Source organism: Denticeps clupeoides, chromosome 5 (genome assembly GCF_900700375.1).
Source record: "Denticeps clupeoides chromosome 5, fDenClu1.1, whole genome shotgun sequence".
NCBI lineage: Eukaryota > Metazoa > Chordata > Actinopteri > Clupeiformes > Denticipitidae > Denticeps > Denticeps clupeoides.
In genome coordinates, this window is record NC_041711.1 from 12,351,339 (window position 1) to 12,375,510 (window position 24,172).

The 24,172-nt window shown below is 42.6% G+C and overlaps 4 protein-coding genes across 8 annotated transcripts in view; 3 read left to right on the forward strand and 1 right to left on the reverse strand.

The window, feature by feature from the left end:
* LOC114790009 (myelin-associated glycoprotein-like) overlaps positions 1 to 20,691 on the reverse strand; it is a 36,501-nt gene extending 15,810 nt beyond the window's left edge. For all 3 annotated transcript variants that reach the window (XM_028979578.1, XM_028979579.1, XM_028979577.1), the window contains exon 1: positions 20,633 to 20,691. The gene's annotated coding sequence lies outside the window, so the exon portion shown is untranslated. The remainder of the gene's footprint in view (positions 1 to 20,632) is intronic.
* On the forward strand, positions 1,087 to 8,839 carry LOC114790008 (TBC1 domain family member 15). 3 transcript variants are annotated; one of them, XM_028979575.1, is made up of 10 exons: positions 1,087 to 1,407; positions 2,348 to 2,533; positions 2,690 to 2,808; positions 4,058 to 4,161; positions 5,479 to 5,546; positions 5,925 to 6,270; positions 6,342 to 6,490; positions 6,823 to 6,964; positions 8,013 to 8,222; positions 8,315 to 8,839. In XM_028979575.1, the coding sequence occupies exons 1-9, from the start codon at positions 1,281 to 1,283 to the stop codon at positions 8,203 to 8,205; spliced, it is 1,434 nt and encodes a 477-aa protein (XP_028835408.1). In that variant the 5' UTR covers positions 1,087 to 1,280; the 3' UTR covers positions 8,206 to 8,222; positions 8,315 to 8,839. The 3 variants fall into 3 exon arrangements, with proteins under 3 accessions (XP_028835408.1, XP_028835409.1, XP_028835407.1); XM_028979576.1 differs by having other exon boundaries at positions 5,925 to 6,071; positions 6,180 to 6,270; positions 8,013 to 8,839; XM_028979574.1 differs by having other exon boundaries at positions 8,013 to 8,839.
* Positions 10,970 to 15,569, forward strand: hsc70 (heat shock cognate 70). Its single transcript, XM_028979572.1, has 9 exons — positions 10,970 to 11,124; positions 12,243 to 12,448; positions 12,805 to 13,010; positions 13,111 to 13,263; positions 13,356 to 13,911; positions 14,000 to 14,202; positions 14,277 to 14,475; positions 14,607 to 14,839; positions 15,071 to 15,569. The coding sequence occupies exons 2-9, from the start codon at positions 12,244 to 12,246 to the stop codon at positions 15,275 to 15,277; spliced, it is 1,962 nt and encodes a 653-aa protein (XP_028835405.1). The 5' UTR covers positions 10,970 to 11,124; position 12,243; the 3' UTR covers positions 15,278 to 15,569.
* On the forward strand, positions 20,666 to 23,724 carry LOC114790010 (chymotrypsin-like protease CTRL-1). The gene is made up of 7 exons (XM_028979580.1): positions 20,666 to 20,714; positions 20,822 to 20,925; positions 20,993 to 21,072; positions 21,160 to 21,241; positions 22,893 to 23,073; positions 23,155 to 23,282; positions 23,377 to 23,724. The coding sequence occupies exons 1-7, from the start codon at positions 20,669 to 20,671 to the stop codon at positions 23,536 to 23,538; spliced, it is 783 nt and encodes a 260-aa protein (XP_028835413.1). The 5' UTR covers positions 20,666 to 20,668; the 3' UTR covers positions 23,539 to 23,724.
* The last annotated feature ends 448 nt before the right edge of the window (positions 23,725 to 24,172 follow it).

The following is a 24,172-nucleotide window of genomic DNA, read 5'->3' on the forward strand; positions in this document are numbered from 1 at the left end:
TGTGTACATTTACTACTGTTGGGAACCATATAACCATTATGATGAAATTCACTGAAGAAAAACCCACTGTGACCAAAATAATCTGCACTCCACAGGGAATTTATAAATGCGCCTTATGAGTCACTGGAATTTAGTGGTAGCCGAGTAGGAAAATGTGCACCTATGGAAATACTTCCGCAGCAAATTATGTAGGGAAAAAAACACAGTTAGCAAGACTGGTGAAATTTAGTAAAAAAAATGTGTTGAATTTTTTTCTAAAACATTAGAATGAGACTTGGTAGTACATGGTTCTTCTTTTTTGAATATATTAACATATAAATCAAAATGAGTTCATTTGATTTTCACTGGCAAATTTCGAGTCACAAGTCTGTGAAATGTGCCTGACAAACACCACGAAGGACGGGTTCTCAGCGCCCAACCCCATTTTATATTATGCAACAGTCAACACTGATGTAGAATTTTGACTGAATTAGAGAACTGGACAATTCTTCCTGTCATGAGGAAGTGGGGCTCACACATAACACCACAAGGGTTTGTTGGTTAATAATTCATAACGGGGGCAGTGGTGGCCAAGGAAGAGGACCTGTAATCAGAAGGATGCTGGTTTGAATCCCAAAGCCACCAAGATTCCAGCAAGGTCCCCACTGACTGCTCCCTTGCTCACTAGGGGTGATGGTTAAAAGCAGAGGACACATTTCGTTGTGTCACCGTGTGCTGTGCTGCAGTGTTTCACAATGACAATGACTTCACCTCACTGATAAGAGAGTCTAAAGATAAGATGATCCTTAATCCTTAATTACTTGCTCATTGGTTGCCCTACATTTGTTATGGGTAACATGTGCTGTGTATCAAGATGACACTGTGACACACTGTCACATTAGACCAATAGACTCTGATGTTGTATATTATTGTATATTAATATGACATTACGGTGTTTACTTTTTCATTTCAATCCTAAATGTTATGTTATGTTACAGCCAGTCTAACCTTGCACTGTTCATTTATAAAAGATGAAGGCGACTCGTGGGGACACCGGCAGGGGGCGCAGCTCCGCGGCCGATCCTGACACTCGGACGGAGATGAAAACGTCACATGACGCCGCGGCGTCTGTACGGGCTCGAACTGCTACTCTTCTCGGTGCCGAGTTAAAGCTCCGAGCTGTTGCGCGTTTTTTTCACTCTTCTGAAGTATTTTTGCACGCTGGGAACTTTTTTTTTTTTACCCCGCCGCGCTGACGGGGAGAAACAGCGCGCCGCTGCCGTGAGGAGGAGACGCGAGGGATGTTCCCGGAGGAGGACAGCGCACCTTCGGTCCGCGTCGCCGCCGTCACCATCCGCCTGCCGGGCGTCATGGACGCGGAGGGCCGCGTGGACGAATCCAGGCTGCGAGTGCACATCTTCAAAAACGGTGAGGGACATAACGCACAGTCTGCGTGTTTTATATGATACTTCCATCCGATCAGTGCCGATATTTATATCCTCAGTGAGATAAAAAGTGTCATCATGAGATGCGTCCTCACCCTTAGTGGGCAGTGAGCACCCGTGACAGGGGACCTCAGTGGCACCTTGGCACCTTCCCGTCACCAGTTCGCCTCAACTACCTGCTGCGTACTTACGTAATAATCCCTGAGCTGTAATAAGTACAGGATTATGATTATAATGATTCCGCTGTGCAACACTTGGTGCTCTTTGCCCTTGACTGTGGACCAAAAGATCAGTTTTACTTTCAGCCAGCAGGATTTTGTAAGTGTTTACAGGCTACGGCCCTCATCCTCACATCTTCAAACCCCACTCCAGGCTTCACGAGCAACTTTACATTTACTTTACATTTACGGCATTTATCAGACGCCCTTATCCAGAGCGACTTACAATGAGTAGTTACAGGGACAGTCCCCCCTGGAGCAACTCAGGGTTAAGTGTCTTGCTCAGGGACACAATGGTAGTAAGTGGGGTTTGAACCTGGGTCTTCTGGTTCATAAGCGAGTGTGTTACCAACAAACTAGGCTACTACCACCCTAAAGATGATCAGGGAATAATAATGGATGTTTTTAACTTTATTGCTGGGTTGAGTCATTTTGTCACCAGAATATTCCTAAAGAACAGGGGGACATTTGGAAAAAGAGAGACCAGCACATCAACCAATAAGCATCCGGCAGCAGAAGGATCTACACTGTCAGTGCCGTCCATTGTAATGGGGACAAAATTAGACTACCGATGAAATGACAACGCATTCGTTCAATAATTCTAAAACAGAAGTCTGCAATAGTAAATCATAACCTACAACATGAATAAAGGAGGCAAAGCGGTCTGTCTTTTCCTCACGTAAACTGGCGTTCCTCTCCTGGAAGGTGGCGTGTGTCCTTCGGACCGTGGGCAGGTGTGGCGCTTCCTGTTCGGCATGTACCCCTGCAGCTCCACGGCTCTGGAGCGGCCCTTGCTCCTGGAGCAGCTGGCCGTGCGCTACCACTTCATGAAGAAGAAATGGCAGCAGCTCTTGCCCGGAGCTGCGCGTTTACGCCTCAACGGCACAGACGGTACCCCAGCACCATGTCCACCAAGACAACTCACTATTTCTCACGCACAACGTAGTTCGGGCGGATTTCATTCATATATAGAGTGTGTGTGTGTGTGTGTGTGTGTGTGTGCTTAAATAATGGTTAAGAATCTAGTTTCCCCTTTTCCCTTCTTAGCTGAGCTTGTGGCCGCTGTGAAGTACTTTGATCAGCGACAGGAACGGGTGAAACAGGAGGCTGAGGAGCTCGACGAGGAGGTGAAAGACAGGATGGCCTTCCTGGAACTGCAGGCCCAGGTACAATACTGCCCCTGCTCCCTCCTGGCTTATCCTGTTACTGCCTGGAGGCGGGGCAGATCTGGTTTTCCTGTGCACACAGTCTTCGGATGCTGCTGGTGGGGCTTAGAATTTCGAACTGATCTGCCAACTCGTATGCATCTTGCTTCAAATGAATGGAAATGTAAAATTCGCCCTGAGTTACACAGATACAGCGATTGCGTGTTAGACAGTGGTTTTCCTGCCTTGGGTTTTGCAACAATCTGCATTATTGCAGATATTTTTATCTGAGACAACATATTATCCTTTGTCTCTAAAGTTATCAAAGAGTCTTCTGTGATTCCCGTTGACTCTGTTACGTCCTGGTTTAGGTCAGGAACGTGAACAATTAGAAAGAGGGATGGAAACGCCACAAACGTTTTAGCGAGGTCATTTTAATTAATCAAAACTGTACAGCACAAGCTTTGAATCAAGACTGCAGTCAGGCATGAAAAAGCACAGGCTAGACTAGAGTGAACAGGGCATCTGTCTGGCGTATTTTCCCCTTCTCCTCTTCCCTCTTCCCACACCATCTTTAACAGCCTCTCTCCGACGGGAGCGCAAATCAGAGTCAGGTACGAGAGGAGTTCCGTAAATTACAGGCTCCTCCTACAAAAAGGAAAAACACAAACAAGACAGAGAACACAGACAGCATATCACATGACCACGGGACGTAACAACTCCGTGTCTGTGATGTAGGCAGAGATCATCATGCACGGTTCGCACATGCATGTGCATATGCCTCGTACACCAGTACCGCTGTACGTGTATTCCTGAAACCTCCTGTTGAATTACGGTGACTCCACCCCTCCCCGGGAAACAAGCCCATATTGTCCTCGGGCACCAAACAGGGTGTCCATATCAGCCTGCATTATAGCTTGCTTACCTTTGTTTTAATTCTGGTCTCTTTTATTCCGTTTTTTCTTGTTTTTATAACTATTACTTCAAATATGCACAGTCAAAGCTTGAACCCAAGAAATCAGGTGAGGAGCAAGAGTCACCACCGATTTGCCCACCGTCATGAAAAGAGCTTCGGACTAGCCTGAACCTCGCTGACTTTTCTTTTTCGGGGGCTTGGTTATCAATTTGTAGCACAGCACACTTGAGTTCACTTGTGTTGAACTCAAGTGAATTTAATTTAACACTTTGTGGCACCTGACTGCCACCATTGCTGAACTTCTACCAACTTAGGCTATTTCTTCATTTGCTTCATCTTCATATATCTCAACAGGTCTTGTTTGAACGAGTCACCTTTGACCTGGAAGAGCTTCAGGAAGCCATCCGAATTATTGACAAGGATGTCCCAAGAACTGACAGAAATCTTGCCTACTACTTGTGAGTACACTCACCTCTACCTCACCCAAAGTACAACCACAGTGAACTGCTGCTGCTTCCAGATGTAGGGTGTGATAAGGAATACAACATATTCTGAGTAGACGGGGTTTGACTCTGCAATCGAATCCCTCTCTCGGGAGATCAAAGCCCTCCTCCCTGAAATAAGGGAGTCTTGGTGATGGCCTCATAAATTCCTGTCCAGCAGAGCGTAAACCTTTTTGATTTAAGCCTGAAGGTTCTTGTTTTTTTTTTTTTTATTATTATCCTCCTTCTCGGGCAGCTGACACTGTGACCGTCGCACATGACAGTCAGCCCCTCTCCCCCCCCCCACCACTTCACTGCAACTGTGAATTAGCTGTTGTCTGATTCGGCTCTTGTGGGGTTCTGCACTTCGGATAGGCCCCGCAGGCATACGTGAATCCACAGGGAGAGTTAGTCACAAAAAAAACTACTGTTGGGTTTAATCATCTGCTAAACCAACAGAATGCGGTTCACAGCCGTGCTTTCATGGAGTCTGGATTACGGTTACATGTTTGCTTGCCCTGCACCTTCGTCTTCAGTTTAGATCCTGCATTCTATTTACACGGTCAATAGTGCTTATGAATAACACAAGCAATAGTGTGTAAAAGTATTATGACCATTCATATCATTAATACAAATTTGGTGCATTTGGTGATGCATCATTTCTGACATAACAGTCTGGACTAATGCAAAAGTTTTAAAGCAAATTCCTCCAAGGTATAAGTTTGTTGTTGCTGTCATTGTTATGTTATACCTGTCACAGAATCATAATCAGATAAAAAAAACTTGTTTGATGTCCACAGGGAAATTGTTACAGGGCAGGGTGATGGTTCTGTAGGCTTCTTTAACTCCAGCCAGTCCAGGAACCTCTCTTCTCTGGAGAAACAGGCAGGGCTTTATTCATGTGATTCTGTGATTAAGGTCCACAGAGACTGGGGTCTAGTTTTTCAGCATAAAAGTTTTACAGTAATTTTTGCATGTGTGATGAAACGTCTGTCATACACACAAGAAACCAGATTATCAGGCACTCTTTAACCTTGGAGCTTTTAGTAAAACACGAGTTGTAAATAGCTCTCTACTTCAACAACTTTAATCAAAATGAAGTTATTTGATTAGAAATCATGCCCGTTTAAATACTTGCGATATGTTGTCGCAGGGTGTGCCTTTCATTGTGGTCCAAAAACAGGATACCAGTAATGCTGCCAAATATGATATTTTATAACTAGTGTCTTGACAATGGAGAGTCTCATGAGTTGGCTGTAGTGTTTGAGGGGTGTTTTATGTTTGTACTTCTAGGGGTGAAGGCCTTGGCAATCTTCTGGTGCTAAGAGACATTCTCATCACATACGCTGCTTTTCACCCAGGTACCGATATGCAAAATCCACACTCCTGTCACACAACACAATGTGCTGCATCTTTTATCTGGACTGTTACAGACTGGATGGTTTTTAGAAAGCGTTCCAACTTTACAGTACATGAGACAGGACTATGCAAGGCTTTTTCATGCTGTGGCAGCGGTTCTTCTCAAGCTTTTAAAGGAGTTGAGGGGGAACAGATCTGACTGGTGGGCCACTTCAAACAGGGTCGGGAACCAAGTCAAATGGATTTTATCTCAGACTGCACAGCTGGTATGGGAATGTCTGGTCACATGATCTTCTCCTGTCAGGATCGCCCTCTGCCGGTACAGTGAAGGAAGTGTGGCTTCCCCTGGTCTGCAACGTTCTTGTTTTTCTGTCATTCAGAGGTCAGCTATGCTCAAGGGATGAACGACCTTTGCAGCCGGTTCCTTGAAGTTCTAGACTCTGAGGTGGACGCTTACTGGAGCTTCTCATGCTTCATGGAGAAGTTCTCCAAAGACTTCCAGGCTGATGGGCTGCATCGCAAAATGGGTGGGAATAGGTTCATATCCAAAGGAGAGAACTTTACAAAGAACAGATTACTTTTGATAATCTACAACTTGAAGAATGAAGCCGATTATATGGTCAAATTTTATTTAGAACTGGAGGCGGCACTGCTGAAAGAACTGGACCCACAGCTTCACGCTCACCTCGTAACAGACAACATGGACCGGCTTAGCTTCTGCCACAGGTCTTTCTCTCATTCTGTGTATTTGGTAGAGATTTCTTGTTGTGTTTTTATAACAGAAATTCCCTCTGTAGGTGGCTGCTTCTGGGCTTCCAGAGGGAGTTTGAGCACAGCGATGCACTGCGTCTCTTCGAGATCCTCAGCTGTGATCACCTGGAGCTCATCTCCCAGCAGGTGGAGAGGGCACACTATCAGGAGCGCCTGAGCCACAAACACTGTCTGGGTGAGGCTTCTGCTGTCTGTACCCTTCTTTCAACATTTACTGAGCAGCACTTCATACAAAATATTTTATGTGGCGCCATCTAGTGGTATTGGGTTATTCTGAATATAATATAACACCATTTGTTGACAGTTGTTTTGAGAATTGTATTATTATTTTATTAAAGTTTGTTATTATATTCAGGTCAATAATTTAATTGCATTGAATTATTTTATGATTGCTAAATAAGATATGATTAAATTATGGCAGCATCCTGCATATTGTATGGCACAGAATGTACAGGTTTGCTGTTGTGATACTGACTGGCTTTTCTGCATTGTTGTGGTTGGATGCAGAGGACGAGACTGCACCTGAGCCCCAGTCCATCAACACCGATTTCACTTTTGAGCTTTTTATTTGTGCCACGATATTGCTGGAGAACAGAGAAGCATTGCTGAGCTGCAGGAATGATGTTCAACTCATACAGTTTGCCAACAGGTGGGTCTGAATGCTTGAAAAAGCATGCATTCTTATTAGACATCATAACGGGCCAAAGCTTGGTCTCACACATCCAAGGGTGGTTTAATTTTTGACATGTTGATCCCTGCCCTGCACCCAGTGTCAATCAATTATTTTTTATTTTATACAGGCTTTTTACAATGTACATTGGGGCAAAGTTCCTCACATTAGAACAGTGCGCAAGGGCCTTAGTGAGCAAGCCAGAGGCAAAGAAAAACTCCCTTAAAAAGGAAGAAACCTTGAGAGGAACCACGGCTCAGCAAGTGGAACTCATCCTCCTGTGCTCAGCACTGGATTAAACTGGGATGTTCGTGTCAGGTACTGGGATGGAGTCCTAGTGTTGATTCAGCAGTGTGGATTCAAAATCCACAAAATAAAGGAAAGGAAATGAATGACAAATATGCACTAGCGAGTGCAATTAATTGTGCAAACAATGTGATATACAGTACTTTGCACCCATACAAAGTTGCAAACTATTTTGTTAACTTCAAAAAAAGAACCCCTCTGTCAAACACCAATTCAAATATTGATTCACATAAACAGCTTACTTAAATTTCCTTATTTTCATAAAACAATGACATTATGTGTGTGGAGAAATAGACTCTGTTATCCAATTGTTTGCTGAGCTGAAATAATGCAATATTGTTCTTCATTTGTAGACTCCGGTTTATAGGCGATCAGTCATTAGTTTACAGAGTTGGGAGAGACCAACATAAAGTCTAGCTATCAAGGGAATGTATTGCCTCTTTCACTTTTTAATCATTACTATAAGTAGAGATTTATTGAGATATATATAATATATGTACGTATAGACTATAAATAAACCTACAGTTTAAAAAAAAAGTTAAAAAGTTAAAAGCCTGGGTGGATACTTCAGGGACACAACAATACAAAATTAGTACTTTAATTCGATACCTTATTGAATAATGAAATTGATGCACATGCCAGGTTCATTTTACATTTTAATAAGCCATAAGAAGTTTAACACAGCAGCCTCGCTATATGACACCTGAATGTTTCCTTTTAGCTTGCAAGGCACCCTGGACCTGAACCACACCCTGAAGAGGACAGAAGAGCACTTCTACAACTACTGCAAACGCTCTGCCTGGGACTGCCTGAACGGACGCTACCGCACACGTAGGGACAAAGAGGAGCATTTCTTCTGTCAGCTGCGCAACTTCTTCTCTTTAGGCTTAGCTGGAGGCTTCAAGGGACCATGAGACTGGCGGGACCTTGTGTGTGTACAAAGCTGCTTTCCTCACCGTTGCTTTATTTTCCTAAAGCTGCATCTTGCAGTGATATTGAACTCTTATTTATTGTCCTGGGCAGGGCCTGAGAAGTGGAGGGTTTGCAGCCAGTGGAAATGTACTACGCTGGTGTGAAAGTGGTATTCATGCCTGCAGCGCAGCGTGTGGTGGTCTGTTTCTGAGACTTTTCACAATGTTGTGTGTAGAGTTCTCTGAGACAGCGTGTAATAATAGAACGACACACACATTCACACCCTCAACCGAGTGAGAAGGAGCTGGAAGAACACCTTCCAGAAGACCAGAGGCAGACAAGGATAGCCCTGATGGCTGCAGAGCTCTGTGCCTTGAGGAGAGGTGTTTCTGCATGGTAGGCCACCGGAGTCCTCTAAAGCCATCTGCAGCCGGTACGGTTTAAATCACCCCTGTAGATATGTTGCTTTTGGAGGTGGCCCTCTGCCAGCCTGTGTAACCTTCAGAGAACTGAACAGAGAAGGCCTGTCTAGTTCTCAAGTATAATGTGTCACAGACAGGAATTGCTAGGATGTGTTGTGGATTGGAAGCATAATTTTGCAATATTGATAATAAATAAAATCTTCGCAAAACAGTAGAATGATGTGCAATATGTGACAGGTGGTTCTGAATAGTTATGGAGCACGTGTGTGATGGTATAGGGATGTCAATTACTTAATTAATTGTACATTTTGTAAGTAATCAATTAAATGCAGTTCCCCTATTATGAAAATTTCACTTTGTATGATTATTTAACGTTAATACGAGTTCCCCTAGACTCTCTATGGTCCTGCAGTGGCTAGAAGTGGTGATATTATAAAGAAGTCTTTGGCCATTCTGCTGTTGGATGGTTGGATCTTGAATTTGTCCCCTTATGTCAGGAAATCTCATAATGGGACTAGCTCAAAGTGGCTGTAATTCTGCACCATGACTGAATTTCAGAAAGACACTTTAGAGTATTAGGGTACCACTAAGACCAATATAAAAGTAAAAAACATTTAATGTCAGGAGAACTCCCACCCTTAAGCATCATTGTAAAATGAACAAAAAACAGCTAACGGCATGCGTTTATAACACGTTAAATTTAAAACGTATTAAAAAAAGTATAATTTGGCAGTATAATGCTAATTTGTCAAAAAATACAGCATTTTAACATTTAATGAAACAAGTGCACGCTCATGACATTGACATTGGTGAGGTTTCGAATGTTCAAAATCATATTAGGATATTTAATGTACACATACAGGGCAAAAGTTTGGACACACCTTCTCATTCAATGTGTTTTCTTTATTTTCATGACCATTTACATTGGTAGATTCTCACTGAGGGAATCAAAACTATGAATGAACACATGTGGAGTTATGTACTTAACAAAAAAAGGTGAAATAATTGAAAACATGTTTTACATTGTAGTTTCTTCAAAATAGCCACCCTTTGCTCTGATTACTGCTTTGCACACTCTTGGCATTCTCTCGATGAGCTTCAAGAGGTCGTCACCTGAAATGGTTCTCCAACAGTCTTGAAGGAGTTCCCAGAGGTGTTTAGCACTTGTTGGCCCCTTTGCCTTCACTCTGCAGTCCAGCTCACCCCAAACCATCTCGATTGGGTTCAGGTCCGGTGACTGTGAAGGCCGGGTCTCCACTTTTGTTAAGTACATAATTCCACATGTGTTCATTCATAATTTAGATGCCTTCAGTGAGAATCTACCAATGTAAATGGTCATGAAAATAAAGAAAACACATTGAATGAGAAGGTGTGTCCAAACCTTTGGCCTGTACTGTATATGACAGCTAGGACTACAAATATTTTAGTAGTGTAGCAGCTGACCGGTTCAGTCTTGGGAGGTGTTTGGTGATGTCAGTGGGCTGAATGGATCCTTCTGGAAGGATAATGTTTCTGAGGTTCTGCAGATGCTTGTTTCCGCTCCTCATGTCTCATTGCTTTTATTTTAGGACTCACTGCTTGACATTTAAGGGCCATGTGGGTGCATGGGAGCACCCTTTGGTCATATCCTGCTGTTGCAGCCTTAAGGCTTTTTCCACAGAATTCAGCTGTGGAGGGATGTGTGTATCGCTAATTTTGATGCTACAGGTCATTACATGGCTCTGTCATATTACCTTAAAAATACTATTATGTCTTAACAAAATATTTATTCATTAAATGGCATAATAGTATTAGTATTGTTTTTGACTGATTTGCACCCTGCCTCTGATGGTATTGGTATGGATGATTATTGAAATAAAACTATTCTGTCTCTTCCTTCTTCTTTATTCTGAATGTCTCGGATTGTCTTGTTATCAAGAAAGATGTCGTGCCGTTTTGAATATAACATTTAAATTTATGGCATTTATCAGGTCGACTTACAATTAGTAGTTACAGGTACAGTCCCCCTGGAGACACTCAGGATTAAGTGTCTTGCTCAGGGACACAATGATAGTAAGTGGGGTTTGAACCTGTGACTTTGTGGTCATCTGTTTCATAGGCTAGTATCTTACCCACAAGGCTACTACCACCCTATATTATATATTTATACCACATTATTAATTATACCACCATAAATTAATTTTGGAATAGCACATACGCCACAGTCACAATCTGTTCCTCACCCTCATTTGCTGGCAAAAACCTGTTGACAGCAGCACCACATATAGGTGGCAGAGAGTTCAGCAAACCACCCCGGCCTGGAACTTTCTCTGCTGGAGTCAGGTGACGCGCGCTGGAATCGCTCTGCCCTGCGTGGGTATTTACAGCGGAGGGCGTCTAGACTCTGCCTTTCAGTCGGGCGTTCTGCAGCCAGAGACGGGGAGAGAAGCGGCGCTCTGCTTGGGTCTGTGTGGTGCCGACGGAGATCAGTTCAACTTGCCCCTTCCTTGAGAGAGCAAGGTAAACATTCGCTTTGCCTGATACAAAGCTGCCTGTTTGCTACTGCTGCTTGTTTCCAAACCTGTTTTTGATATTTGACTTTTTTTTTTGTGCTTTTTGCTGCTGCTGCTGCTGATTCCTCTGCTGTCCAAAGTCCCACTATGGGAGTTTATGGTCCTGCATGTTTTATGTTGCTGAATGAACAAATTCTATGGAAGAGGGCATGATTTGAAATGGTGTCTGCCTTTGGGCTTTTAGAGAAGATGATTGCACATGCATTGGATAAAAGTTGTGCCCTTGGGCTCAAAATGTCCCTGATTGTCTCTAGAGTACTGAAATGTATGAGCCTTGCAACTGATGATTGACAGGGCAGATTCCATATGTCACCGAATCCTCTTCCCTCACCAGAGAAGAGTGATGTTCCCTGCTACCCCCTGCCTGTCACCATCCACACATCCTTCTTTTCCTTTTTTATTTAACCTTACATAAATAAAGTGTGTGAATCTTCTGAGCTTGTGCCTGATAAAGACACCTAAGGATTCTTAATCAGTGTGTGGATCTCTAGTCCCTGTCTGGTCATGTGGTTTCTCAGACCATGTTGCGGAAATGAACCATTTCTGGTCTGTATTTTGGAGACAGTGCCTCCTTGTTTCTGAAGAGGACAGTTTAATTTCTACATATTTCACCAAGGAAATTAAATTTGACTCATGTATTTCAGTACTGTGGGTAAGAAACATCTGGGCTCTGATGTCAATGTTACTGGGAAAGTGGGTAACACTTTCTGATCGGACAATCAAAGGCCTATTTGTTCACTTTTATGAACATGTTCATATGCGTAGCTCCAGAAACTAAATGCCTAGAAAAAGATATGTGCATTTGGCCCTGGCGGTGTCATTCTACATATTAGGGACGCTGGTCACCCATCTCCTGCTGCTGACATGCAGCCAAGAAAAGATCTTTCTAGAACAGCCAAGTCCATAGACTCATGTTCATTTGGCTCACCTCTTAGGTAACAGCTGTGCCAGAGTCACAAATACACAGGAACACCATTCCAGGCTTAGATAACATATGCTATGGTTCAAGCAAAAATCTGAACCCATAAACCTTAATTAATTCTGGAATCAATCTTGTTGTCATAGTATGTCCAAAGGTCCAGCAGTGGGTATTGACCTGGGCACCACCTACTCCTGTGTGGGTATCTTCCAACATGGCAAAGTGGAAATCATTGCCAATGACCAGGGCAACAGGACCACGCCCAGTTATGTCGCCTTCACTGACACAGAGAGGTTGATTGGTGATGCAGCCAAGAACCAGGTGGCCATGAATCCCACCAACACAGTTTTTGGTAAGACCTCTTTGCCTGCATCTGGGCTTGTGACGTTGTGTCAGCAGTGATATTCCACATGTTTATCCACCAGATGGCAACACAACATCAAATGTGAAAACAACTTAATTCAGGCGATTCAGTTGCAAACACTAAAACCAGCCTGATGTTGTGGTGCCTTATAAATCTACATACTGAAGCAGATGCTTTTAACAGATTTTTCTTGTGATTATGATTTAGTAGTGTGCATATTAAACACAAGCGGATGTGTAGTAATTGTAATTTCCTTAACAGAAAAGTCATGTTCAAGTTTGCACTTAAAATCTGTGATGATTTCCAAATGCCAGGATTGTAGCATTTTCGATGGTGCTCCACAGATGCCAAACGTCTGATTGGACGAAAATTTGATGACCCAGTTGTGCAGTCTGACATGAAGCATTGGCCTTTCAAAGTGGTGTCTGATGGAGGGAAGCCCAAAATGGAGGTTGAATATAAGGGTGAAGTGAAGACTTTTTACCCCGAAGAAGTGTCCTCAATGGTGCTCACAAAGATGAAGGAGATTTCTGAGGCATATCTCGGGAAGGTCAGAAAAACAAGACAAACTTGCTCAAAATATGAACTTGTGATGATTCGTGCTATCATAACAGAACAACATAATGACTCTGTATACTTTCAACTGTTAGTCTGTTACGAATGCAGTCATCACCGTGCCAGCCTACTTCAATGATTCCCAAAGGCAAGCCACCAAAGATGCTGGGGCCATCGCAGGTCTCAATGTGCTGCGCATCATCAATGAGCCTACAGCTGCAGCCATCGCCTACGGTTTGGACAAGAAGGTAAGCCTATGCAAGTTCTGACAAAATCTGCAGAAGTTGGAACTTGATAGAAAAGAGAAGCTCATGTCTTCATTATCTTGAAATCCTACCAGGTTGGAAGTGAGCGCAATGTTCTCATCTTTGACCTTGGAGGGGGGACATTTGACGTGTCCATCCTGACTATTGAGGATGGCATCTTTGAGGTCAAGTCCACTGCAGGCGACACGCATCTAGGTGGAGAGGACTTTGACAACCGCATGGTCAACCACTTTATTGGGGAGTTCAAGCGCAAGTTCAAGAAAGACATCACCAACAACAAGAGGGCTGTCCGCCGCTTGCGCACTGCCTGTGAACGCGCCAAACGCACGCTCTCCTCCAGCACCCAGGCCAGCATCGAGATCGACTCGCTCTACGAAGGAACCGACTTCTACACCTCTATCACTCGGGCCCGGTTCGAGGAGCTCAATGCTGATCTGTTCCGTGGCACGCTCGAGCCGGTGGAGAAGTCCTTGCGCGATGCCAAGATGGACAAGTCACAGATCCATGACATTGTGCTGGTGGGTGGCTCCACCCGCATTCCCAAGATTCAGAAGCTGCTCCAAGACTTCTTCAATGGACGTGACCTTAACAAGAGCATCAATCCCGATGAGGCAGTAGCATATGGAGCAGGTGGCTTGCTCTTCTTTAACCACCATCTATATTTTAACCCCAAAGTACCATAGTGTAGAGATGATGATGTCACTTCTTTCATTTATAGCTGTCCAAGCAGCCATCTTGGCTGGAGATAAGTCTGAGAATGTCCAGGATCTTCTGCTATTGGATGTTACACCCCTGTCTTTGGGTATTGAGACGGCTGGTGGGGTAATGACTGTGCTCATCAAGAGGAACACCACCATACCAACAAAGCAGACCCAGACTTTTACCACCTACTCTGATAACCAGCCTGGAGTTCTAATTCAGGTCTGTGTGGTTAAATACCAATGAGACAGTAAACCAGTAAATGTGACACTATAAATAAATTTTGTGCTCATCAGGTCTATGAGGGAGAAAGGGCCATGACCAAGGACAACAATATCCTAGGAAAGTTTGAGCTGACTGGTATTCCCCCTGCCCCAAGAGGTGTTCCCCAGATAGAGGTGACTTTTGACATTGACGCCAATGGCATTCTCAATGTGTCCGCAGTGGACAAGAGCACTGGCAAAGAGAACAAGATTACTATTACCAATGACAAAGGTACAGCCATCTACCAAGAAACAGTTAGAATTGTGAAGTGTACAATTAATTTGCTATTTTAGTTTATTTTATTTTCTAAACATGATTTAGAAAACCTGGATGAAATGCTAAATGTATTTAACTCTACTCAGGACGTCTGTCTAAGGAAGACATTGAGCGTATGGTGCAGGAGGCTGACCAGTACAAGGCAGAAGATGAGGCTCAGAGGGAAAAGATCACCGCCAAAAACACACTGGAGTCTATGGCCTTCAATATGAAGAGTACAGTAGAAGATGAGAAGCTAAATGAAAAAATCAGCCCTGATGACAAGAAGACCATTACTGACAAATGCAATGAGGTCATTGCATGGTTAGACAGGAACCAGGTAATGAAAACCAACACATTTTCCTGTTGTATAGACACATGCTGGAAAAATTGTGACTTGACATAAAATAGGGGACAAATGCATCCGAAAAAAGGTAGAGGAGTTCAACCCTATCTTACACCAGAAGAAATAGTACTAATTGGGATACACAAAGACAAATTGATGTAGAGATCCTTTTGCACTTTCAGCTTCCATTTTTGCTAAACATTCTGTTTCCCTCACCCCCTCCAGACTGCAGAAAAGGAGGAGTATGAACATCAACAGAAAGAGCTGGAGAAAGTCTGCAACCCCATCATCACCAAGCTGTATCAAGGTGCAGGGGGCATGCCAGGGGGTATGCCTGGTGGAATGCCTGGTGGAATGCCTGGTGGAATGCCTGGTGGTTTCCAAGGGGGTGCGGGCACCTCTTCTGGCCCAACCATCGAGGAAGTTGATTAATCTGTCTGGCTTCACTGAAATAGAGGAGGATCCTTGCCATACAAGTCCACATACTTCTCAGTCATAAAACAACAGCCCTAACCATGCAATAGCATCAGCGGCAGCTATCTGATCTCTGTCAAAGCTGCGGAGGAAATAGCTTGCTTCATCACTTCTTCTTTTTTTTTAAACATTTCCTTTCTAGTTCACCACCTGCATAATATGTTTTATGCCATGTCTACTGTTGATATAATTGTCATGGTGACAGTGCGATAAAACTCATATGGCAAGAAATAAAGGAAGATTCACCTCATGTCGTTCTGAGTCTTGTGACACATCCCAAGAACAGTTTGTCCCCCACCCAGGATGTACTTTTTTCAATGTTCTCCGTAGCCTTACTGATGACCTGTGCAACTTTCCAACTCTGTATGTGTCATTATTCAACAGTACAACAGGCTTGCAAAGTTTGGGCCGTGAGCAGAGGACAAACAGATCAGAAAAAGGCATAAAGTTAACGAATGATGCAAGTGTTTGATGCAAGATGTGTGTATTGTGTATGTTTTGTGCAATTGTAGAGTGAAAAGGGGAAAGAACATGCCTGATATATATAAAATGCCTGATATGTTGATCATTATCAGATGTTCGGAAGAAAACAAAAATTAATTAATACTTTATCGGCTTTAATTCCCCCCTTAAAATGGACAAAAATGTTGAAAACACGTTACAGAGTAATAAAAAAATATATAATAATAAAACAAACCCTTTGTCAATTAAAATATAATATATAATATTCTGTAATGCTTCAAAAGCTTAGGTTTTTGCAATTAATGAATATAAATGTGTCATGGTTAATGGATGGATACATTAGCACGGCATATCACAAAACGGGGATTGTTACAAAGAACACGACATGACAAACAGGTCAAGGACCCGACAAAGGCATGAGACGGCAAGGCATGTATTTATATGCTGCACACATTCAGGAAAAGACAGCCAAACTCCGAGCTGGACCACAGAGCCGAAGTCCCCCTCCAGAGTCAGTTCCTGACTAAATGTAATGAGCAAGCATAATGTTTATTAAAATGTCTGCATGCTGAATGTAAGACGAGGATGTGGTTTGGTGATGACATGCTTTCTGCCTTTCTGCTTTTCTAGCCAAAATAATTTTTATAATTTAGGTTTAATAAGATGTGTTATTAGATTAATTGTAAATATGTATAAATAGAGAATTGTGGGATGTACCAATTAAAATCTTAAGGAAATTTAAGCATATGCAAAAAGCCACTTTCTAGGCTTGTTTGTCAGTTTAAAGTCACAAAATGGCATAGCTAAATAGAACATGAACCAAGATGGGAAAAGAGAAAAATCTACAGCATTAATAATCACTTTACTTTCTTTAGGGCTCATCTCATTAAAGCTTCAACTATTACTCATGTGTGGGTGGGATTGATACATGGAATTTTGTTGAAGCCGGTTTCTTAGTTACTTGGATTGATTTGAAAGTACTGGAAGCAAACATCACACCATTTGTTACTAAGATTTGTTACTACATGGTACAGACCATGTAGGTTGCTGAAACTTCTTCTTTGGGTCCTTTTCATATAAGCATTAATAAACTTTAGTAATTAGTAAAGTTTAAAGAAAACTTTTTATTAGTAATTACATTAGCAGTGCATTATGCATGGTGTTTGGAACAAGGTAATAATGTGAGTAAATGGGTGAGCCATGCAGCCAATGTCCCAGAATGGGCTCCAGCACCCACCGTTAGGCCTAGTAAGTGAGAGTTAGTGGGCGCATTGTGGATCGTGTCACATCTAAGTGCATACTTCTTGTTCTGTGATAGAACATAGAGACTACTACAGTGGTGGAGCATGGTGCTAACAGTACTCCCCCCACCACATCGACAGCCTTGAAACTAAAAATGTATATGTCTGATGTATGTGGAAGATATGAATATGGCATGTTGTGAGATATACACACCTGTCTAGGTGCACCTTCCATATTCCCAGCATTATCAACATACACACGTGGACCAAATTGTTGGTACCTTCCCATTACAAAAAGAAAAACCCACAATTGTCTCTGAAATCACTGACCAAAGGACTAATACACAGCAATTTAATAAAAATGAACAAATGGAAATTGATTCTATTGGGTGGAAGGTAGTTACTGTGCTGTACCACGCTATACCACAGACAGCTAAGGAAGAAATCGTCTCAAGAAATGAGAAATTATAGACAATCATTTTACAGGTAAAGGCCTTAAGACCATTTTTAAGCAATTTGATGTTACTGTGACAATGTTGCACATTATTAAGAAGTTTAAGGTCCATGGGACTGTAGCCAACCTTCCTAGACATAGCCAACTTTTGGCAAGTCACATCAGATCTACGTTCAAAGATGCAAAAATCAAGAGTACACACTGTACCTACTGTATATATGGCACCTTTTTCATAGTCAAAGTGATTGAGGGAGCAGTGGGCAGCCATGAAAGGTGCATGGGAAGCAGTTACCTTGCTCAAGGGGACTTCAGTGGCATTTGATTTGAACCTGAAACATTCTGATTGTGGGTCCACTTTTTTACCCGCCAGGGTATCGCTGCCCCAACTTTGGGCCTTCATTTTCAGCTCTGGGGGCAATCACACACACCAGTGGACACTCAGTCACATGGTGCTTCTTATTTGTTACATACAGGGAGTGCAGAATTATTAGGCAAGTTGTATTTTTGAGGAATAATTTTATTATTGAACAACAACCATGTTCTCAATGAACCCAAAAAACTCATTAATATCAAAGCTGAATGTTTTTGGAAGTAGTTTTTAGTTTGTTTTTATTTTTAGCTATTTTAGGGGGATATCTGTGTGTGCAGGTGACTATTACTGTGCATAATTATTAGGCAACTTAACAAAAAACAAATATATACCCATTCAATTATTTATTTTTACCAGTGAAACCAATAAAACATCTCCACATTCACAAATATACATTTCTGACATTCAAAAACAAAACAAAAACAAATCAGCGACCAATATAGCCACCTTTCTTTGCAAGGACACTCAATAGCCTGCCATCCATGGATTCTGTCAGTGTTTTGATCTGTTCACCATCAACATTGCGTGCAGCAGCAACCACAGCCTCCCAGACACTGTTCAGAGAGGTGTACTGTTTTCCCTCCTTGTAAATCTCACATTTGATGATGGACCACAGGTTCTCAATGGGGTTCAGATCAGGTGAACAAGGAGGCCATGTCATTAGTTTTTCTTCTTTTATACCCTTTCTTGCCAGCCACGCTGTGGAGTACTTGGACGTGTGTGATGGAGCATTGTCCTGCATGAAAATCATGTTTTTCTTGAAGGATGCAGACCACTGCTTGAAGAAGGTGTCTTCCAGAAACTGGCAGTAGGACTGGGAGTTGAGCTTGACTCCATCCTCAACCCGAAAAGGCCCCACAAGCTCATCTTTGATGATACCAGCCCAAACCAGTACTCCACCTCCACCTTGCTGGCATCTGAGTCGGACTGGAGCTCTCTGCCCTTTACCAAGCCAGCCACGGGCCCATCTATCTGGCCCATCAAGACTCACTCTCATTTCATCAGTCCATAAAACCTTAGAAAAATCAGTATTGAGATATTTCTTGGCCCAGTCTTGATGTTTCAGCTTGTGTTCAGCCTTTCTTACCTTGGCCATGTCTCTGAGTATTGCACACCTTGTGCTTTTGGGCACTCCAGTGATGTTGCAGCTCTGAAATATGGCCAAACTGGTGGCAAGTGGCATCTTGGCAGCTGCACGCTTGACTTTTCTCAGTTCATGGGCAGTTATTTTGCGCCTTGGTTTTTCCACACGCTTCTTACGACCCTGTTGACTATTTTGAATGAAACGCTTGATTGTTCGATGATCACGCTTCAGAAGCTTTGCAATTTTAAGAGTGCTGCATCCCTCTGCAAGATATCTCACTATTTTTTACTTTTCTGAGCCTGTCAAGTCCTTCTTTTGACCCATTTTGCCAAAGGAAAGGAAGTTGCCTAATAATTATGATATAGGGTGTTGATGTCATTAGACCACACCCCTTCTCATTACAGAGATGCACATCACCTAATATGTTTAATTGGTAGTAGGCTTTCGAGCCTACTACAGCTTGGAGTAAGACAATATGCATGAAGAGGATGATGTGGACAAAATACTAATTTGCCTAATAATTCTGCACTCCCTATAAAGTGTGTGTTGGATTGTCAACTTTCATGGAGGACCAGTGGGTCTAAAACACATGGTTGGACATAAGCTGTTACTGCAGCAAAGTTGTTTGCAGTTCACAAGGTCTTCAACATTCATCCTCTAACACAAAGCCAGATTCAAATTAAGAAAAGATCTATGGACTGTCTGATCAGCTTGCTGGGATCTGCATCATTTTTAAGTTTGAATGTTCTCAGGTTTATCAGAGACTTAAATAAAGTACTGACTAGTTAACAAAGTAGACTAAGCAGAGAAAAAATATATAGTTTTCTCTTTTTCCCAAGCATTTCCCGGATAGCATTCACTGACACATTGTGAACTTGTCCCCTTCCTAATTTTGTTTTCAGTTCATTGCAGCTCAAGTATAATAAAATGTTACCAAAGGTTGTATGTTTTTTTGTCAGTTTTAGAATGCAATCATGTTGGGAAAGTATAGAGGGCATTTGATAGCATCCAAAGTGCAACTCCATCTCCATCAACATGCATCGTGGTGATGCTTGTTGACATATTAAAATGTTCTGTTTTTATGCATCTGTCAGGATTGACAGCAGCTGTGCTCATCACCGGTGGCCAATCCTGACGGCGCATAAAAACCCTAGTTTTCCGCCCCTTCAGAAGGGACGACATTTTTGTGGACTGTTGTGAGTGAACTGTTGTGTGTTAGTGTATTTTCAGTTCTGGCAATCGCCACACGCCTGCAGGTTTGTTTTAGTTGTTCTCCTTTTATTTCCCGTTCTTGGCCACCGCACCATTGTTTATTTGTAATTGTTTATGGTTTATTTCATAATAAAACCTCATTCCCAGTATGTCAGACCTCTGCGCTTCCTTCCCCCGTAAGTCCGTAGACGTGACAACATCAAACACTGAAATGCATGCAATCCTGTGCTCACATAGCCTGTTGTAGTATAATATTATAAAGAAAGAGAAAAATATTCAGTGATTATGACCCATTATCTTTAGTCAAAGTAACAAACAAAAACAAATTTCTTACATAAGTCACTTATGGGGTACAAAGCCAATAAAATGCAGATATGAATTTGCTCAGGTTGTGAGATCCCAGCACCTGCCAGCAAACACCTTGCTGCTTTCCCAACCTTATCACCCAACATTTTAGCCCATTTCAGAGTATAAGAACTGCGCCACTTACTTAGGGGGCTGGAGGTGCACATTCAACACTGCCAACATGCTCTGGATAGTCAGCTGTCTTGCCCTGGTTGCATCAGCCCTAGGTGAGTTCTTAGCACCTTCATTCAAGATGATACTTGCAAATTGTTAGTGGGATGGACTACCTCTTTATGCAACGTCCCTCATGCGTTCCAATGTCTTCTGGCCTCAGGCTGCGGCGTGCCTGCCATTAAGCCTCAGGTGAGCGGGTACAACAGGATTGTTAACGGAGAGAACGCCATCTCAGGATCCTGGCCCTGGCAGGTGTCCCTTCAGGTAACAATGCAGCATTCAGATGCAAATGTATGGAAATGTTTATTCACAATGTCTTTCTTTTTGTCAGCAAAGTAATGGCTTTCACTTCTGTGGAGGCTCCCTGATCAATCAGTACTGGGTTGTTACCGCTGCTCACTGCCGTGTCATGTAATGATTTCTTCATTTTGAAAATTAAAATTACTGTCTTCTGATATGATGTGTGTCATCAACACTTATTTCATCATGTCTTTCCAGGGCTGGACAACACTTTGTTGTGCTTGGTGAACATGATCGTGGCTCCAATGTTGAGCCAGTTCAAGTCCTGCGTATCGCCAGGGTAAGTGGTTCGACACCATTTTGATATATATTCATGAAAATTTCATTTTTGCATTGTTACACACAGTGGTTTGGGTAAAGCTGGAGTGGTTTGTATTCAGAATTTCCACATACTACATAATCAAAAAGGTATTTTACATTAGAAGACTTGGCACTACACAATTAAACAGTGGTTGCCTAGCGGTTAAGGAAGCGGCTCAGTAATCGGAAGGTTGCTGGTTCGAATCCTGATCCGCCAAGGTGCCAATGAGGTGCCCGTCATGGCTGCCCACTGCTCACTCTGGGTGATGGGCTAAATGCAGAGGACAAATTTCACTGTGTGCACCGTGTGCTGTGTTGCTGTGTATCACAAGTGACAATCACTTCATTTTTTTTTTTTTTTAATTATTATAGACCAGGCTACAGACTACAATTATTATAGACCAGGCTACCAGACTACAATTCTTTTTTAAATGAAAAATGAATATACTTTTTACTTTTATGCTATGTATAAAAGTTGGCTAGTGTGTTGCTTAAATTTTAATTAGGCAAAGAAACTAGTTGCGCGGGGGACTCACAAAGATTGCATGTGTGCAGATAGGTTGGGGAGGTGAACGCTGCCAGAATGCTGGTTTTTGTCACCATTTTATTACGAGCACCAAATTGATTAAACATTCGATGATGAGAGAATGTTTACGAATGTTTAATCACCCAGACAAACCCAGCTCGACATGTTTGGGGTCTGGTCGCCCTAACTTAACACCCCAACTCTACACAACTTATCAACCTAAAGTCAACATATGCAAATCATCAATCACTAAATATTGCAAACAACTCTTTACTCACCCCAAGAGGTGTCAGATTTTGATTAATTGAAAAACTGATTAACTGTTCTGGTGGGGGTGGCATATACCCATATACGGCATTTGCATTTTTTTATATTTTGATTCGCAATAATTTAAAAAATTCCAACTATAATAAAAAACAACAGATAAAAAAATGTTTTTTTTGAGAGGCAGTTAGAGGCAAGAAGCTTATCATATCGTTCACAATAATACAGGTAAAAAAATATATAAATATCTTGATATGGTAATTTCATGTTGTAAAAATATCACGCCATTACGCAGCGGATTACGCTCACGTGCATAATCCTATGTCCTGTTTTTGAGACCTGGAAAGAGACCTAGTGTCATTTTGTGGAATAAATGGCAGAATTTAGTGTTTTGACAGTGATTTGGAGGAAATTCCAAGATTAAAATGATCACTATTATTGTGAGGCAGTATCGCCCAGCCCTTCAGGCATCTACTTGGTTATATGGAAAAGAGAACCTTTTTCTACAGGTGATGGGCATGAATCCACACAAGCCTCTTGGCAATGTGCAAAGATGACTTTCCAAAGCAGCTCTGCTTTCTGCAAATGCACCGTCGGGTGGCACAGTAAGTCGGGTGGCCACCGTTGGGTGGCTTCCACAAGTAATGAGGGATCCAAGGAACACCATACAATCCCACACGCCGTCCACATTCTTGCTGAATATAATCACTGCTAGTTAAAGGGAAAAACTACATCCATTGCATTTGCTTTAGCTTGTATAATATTAAAAAAATTAAAAATACTTTTAGCTTACTTTTTTCTTACATTTAGTAACTGTGCAACTGCTTTTTTAACCCAACAGGCAATCACTCATCCTTACTACAACGCTCAGAATTTCAACAATGATATCACTCTGCTCAGGCTGTCCACTCCAGCTCAGTTGACCTCTCGTATCTCCCCTGTGTGCTTGGCTTCTTCCAACACTAACTTCCCCTACGGTTACCGCTGTGTCACCTCCGGGTGGGGCAAGACTGGCACTACTTGTGAGTAAAACTCCTCCGAGGAGCTCACCAATTACACGTGTGAATGAACGCACCCACTTTAACTCCCCCTGCCCCCCGCAGCAAGTCCTCGCTACCTCCAGCAGACGGCCCTGCCCCTCCTCAGCCCTGCCCAGTGCATGCAGTACTGGGGCAACAAGATCTCTGATGCCATGATTTGTGCTGGTGCCTCTGGAGTGTCATCCTGTCAGGTAAGGACGTGACAATTATACCACCAAATTTAGACACCAAGGAAACCAGTCTTCTGCCGTAGCACTAAGGAATTCCGCTGAATGTCTCCTTCAGGGTGACTCCGGTGGTCCTCTCGTGTGTGAGAACGGGGGTGTATGGTCCCAGGTGGGTATTGTGTCCTGGGGCACCTCCAACTGCAACGTCCGTGCACCTGCAGTCTACGCCCGCGTCTCGTACCTGCGTGGCTGGATTGACCAGACCGTGGCATCCAACTAGAGTCGGCGCGGTTTCCATGGTGCAATTTGGTACTATTCTAAATGGCAGCGTGAGGTGACCACTGCCTGCAGGCACGGTGTCTGCCCATGCTTGGGTACAGATTCAAGAACATGTGTACATTTTTAAGACCAGAGCCAATAAAAGAGTTTAAATATCTGTGAAATATCTGTGTTGTGTCAGAACCTTCCATGCTCCAGTCAGCAGAGATATGAGAATGCTTGACATTGCACACACTGTATGCAACCATTCCATGCCACAGGTCAAGGGTCAGGTTGAATTATCAGCGCACTATTATTTACTGTAATTATAAATATCTGCAATTCTAAATGTCAGCAAGGAAGACTTGACCACAGTTTTACTTCTACTCTACTCTGCTCAACTCTGCATCCTGTACATTATGTTTTAACCACTCTATTGCACGAAGAGCTACAGTTTGCTCCTAATTATTATTATTGCTCCTAATTATTATTATTATTATTATTATTAATTTAGTAGCAGATGAAAACACAACTGGCGGCTCAGAGCAGCGCAGCTGATGTCATTTCTTCTTTAATTTTACATGGTTTGCAACACACACTGATTCTTTCAGTCGACTGTAAATATTTAACCACATAATTGACGAGTAGCATATACA

Coding starts and splice junctions, on each gene's coding strand:
- LOC114790008 (XM_028979574.1), top strand. CDS start 1,281: ATGTTCCCGGAGGAGGACAGCGCACCTTCGGTCCGCGTCGCCGCCGTC. Junction 4,162..5,478: donor AGAAATCTTGCCTACTACTT/GTGAGTACACTC, acceptor TTGTACTTCTAG/GGGTGAAGGCCTTGGCAATC. Junction 6,491..6,822: donor GAGCCACAAACACTGTCTGG/GTGAGGCTTCTG, acceptor GGTTGGATGCAG/AGGACGAGACTGCACCTGAG.
- hsc70 (XM_028979572.1), top strand. CDS start 12,244: ATGTCCAAAGGTCCAGCAGTGGGTATTGACCTGGGCACCACCTACTCC. Junction 12,449..12,804: donor TCCCACCAACACAGTTTTTG/GTAAGACCTCTT, acceptor GGTGCTCCACAG/ATGCCAAACGTCTGATTGGA. Junction 13,011..13,110: donor CTGAGGCATATCTCGGGAAG/GTCAGAAAAACA, acceptor TTCAACTGTTAG/TCTGTTACGAATGCAGTCAT.
- LOC114790010 (XM_028979580.1), top strand. CDS start 20,669: ATGCTCTGGATAGTCAGCTGTCTTGCCCTGGTTGCATCAGCCCTAG. Junction 20,715..20,821: donor CCTGGTTGCATCAGCCCTAG/GTGAGTTCTTAG, acceptor TTCTGGCCTCAG/GCTGCGGCGTGCCTGCCATT. Junction 21,073..21,159: donor GCTGCTCACTGCCGTGTCAT/GTAATGATTTCT, acceptor ATGTCTTTCCAG/GGCTGGACAACACTTTGTTG.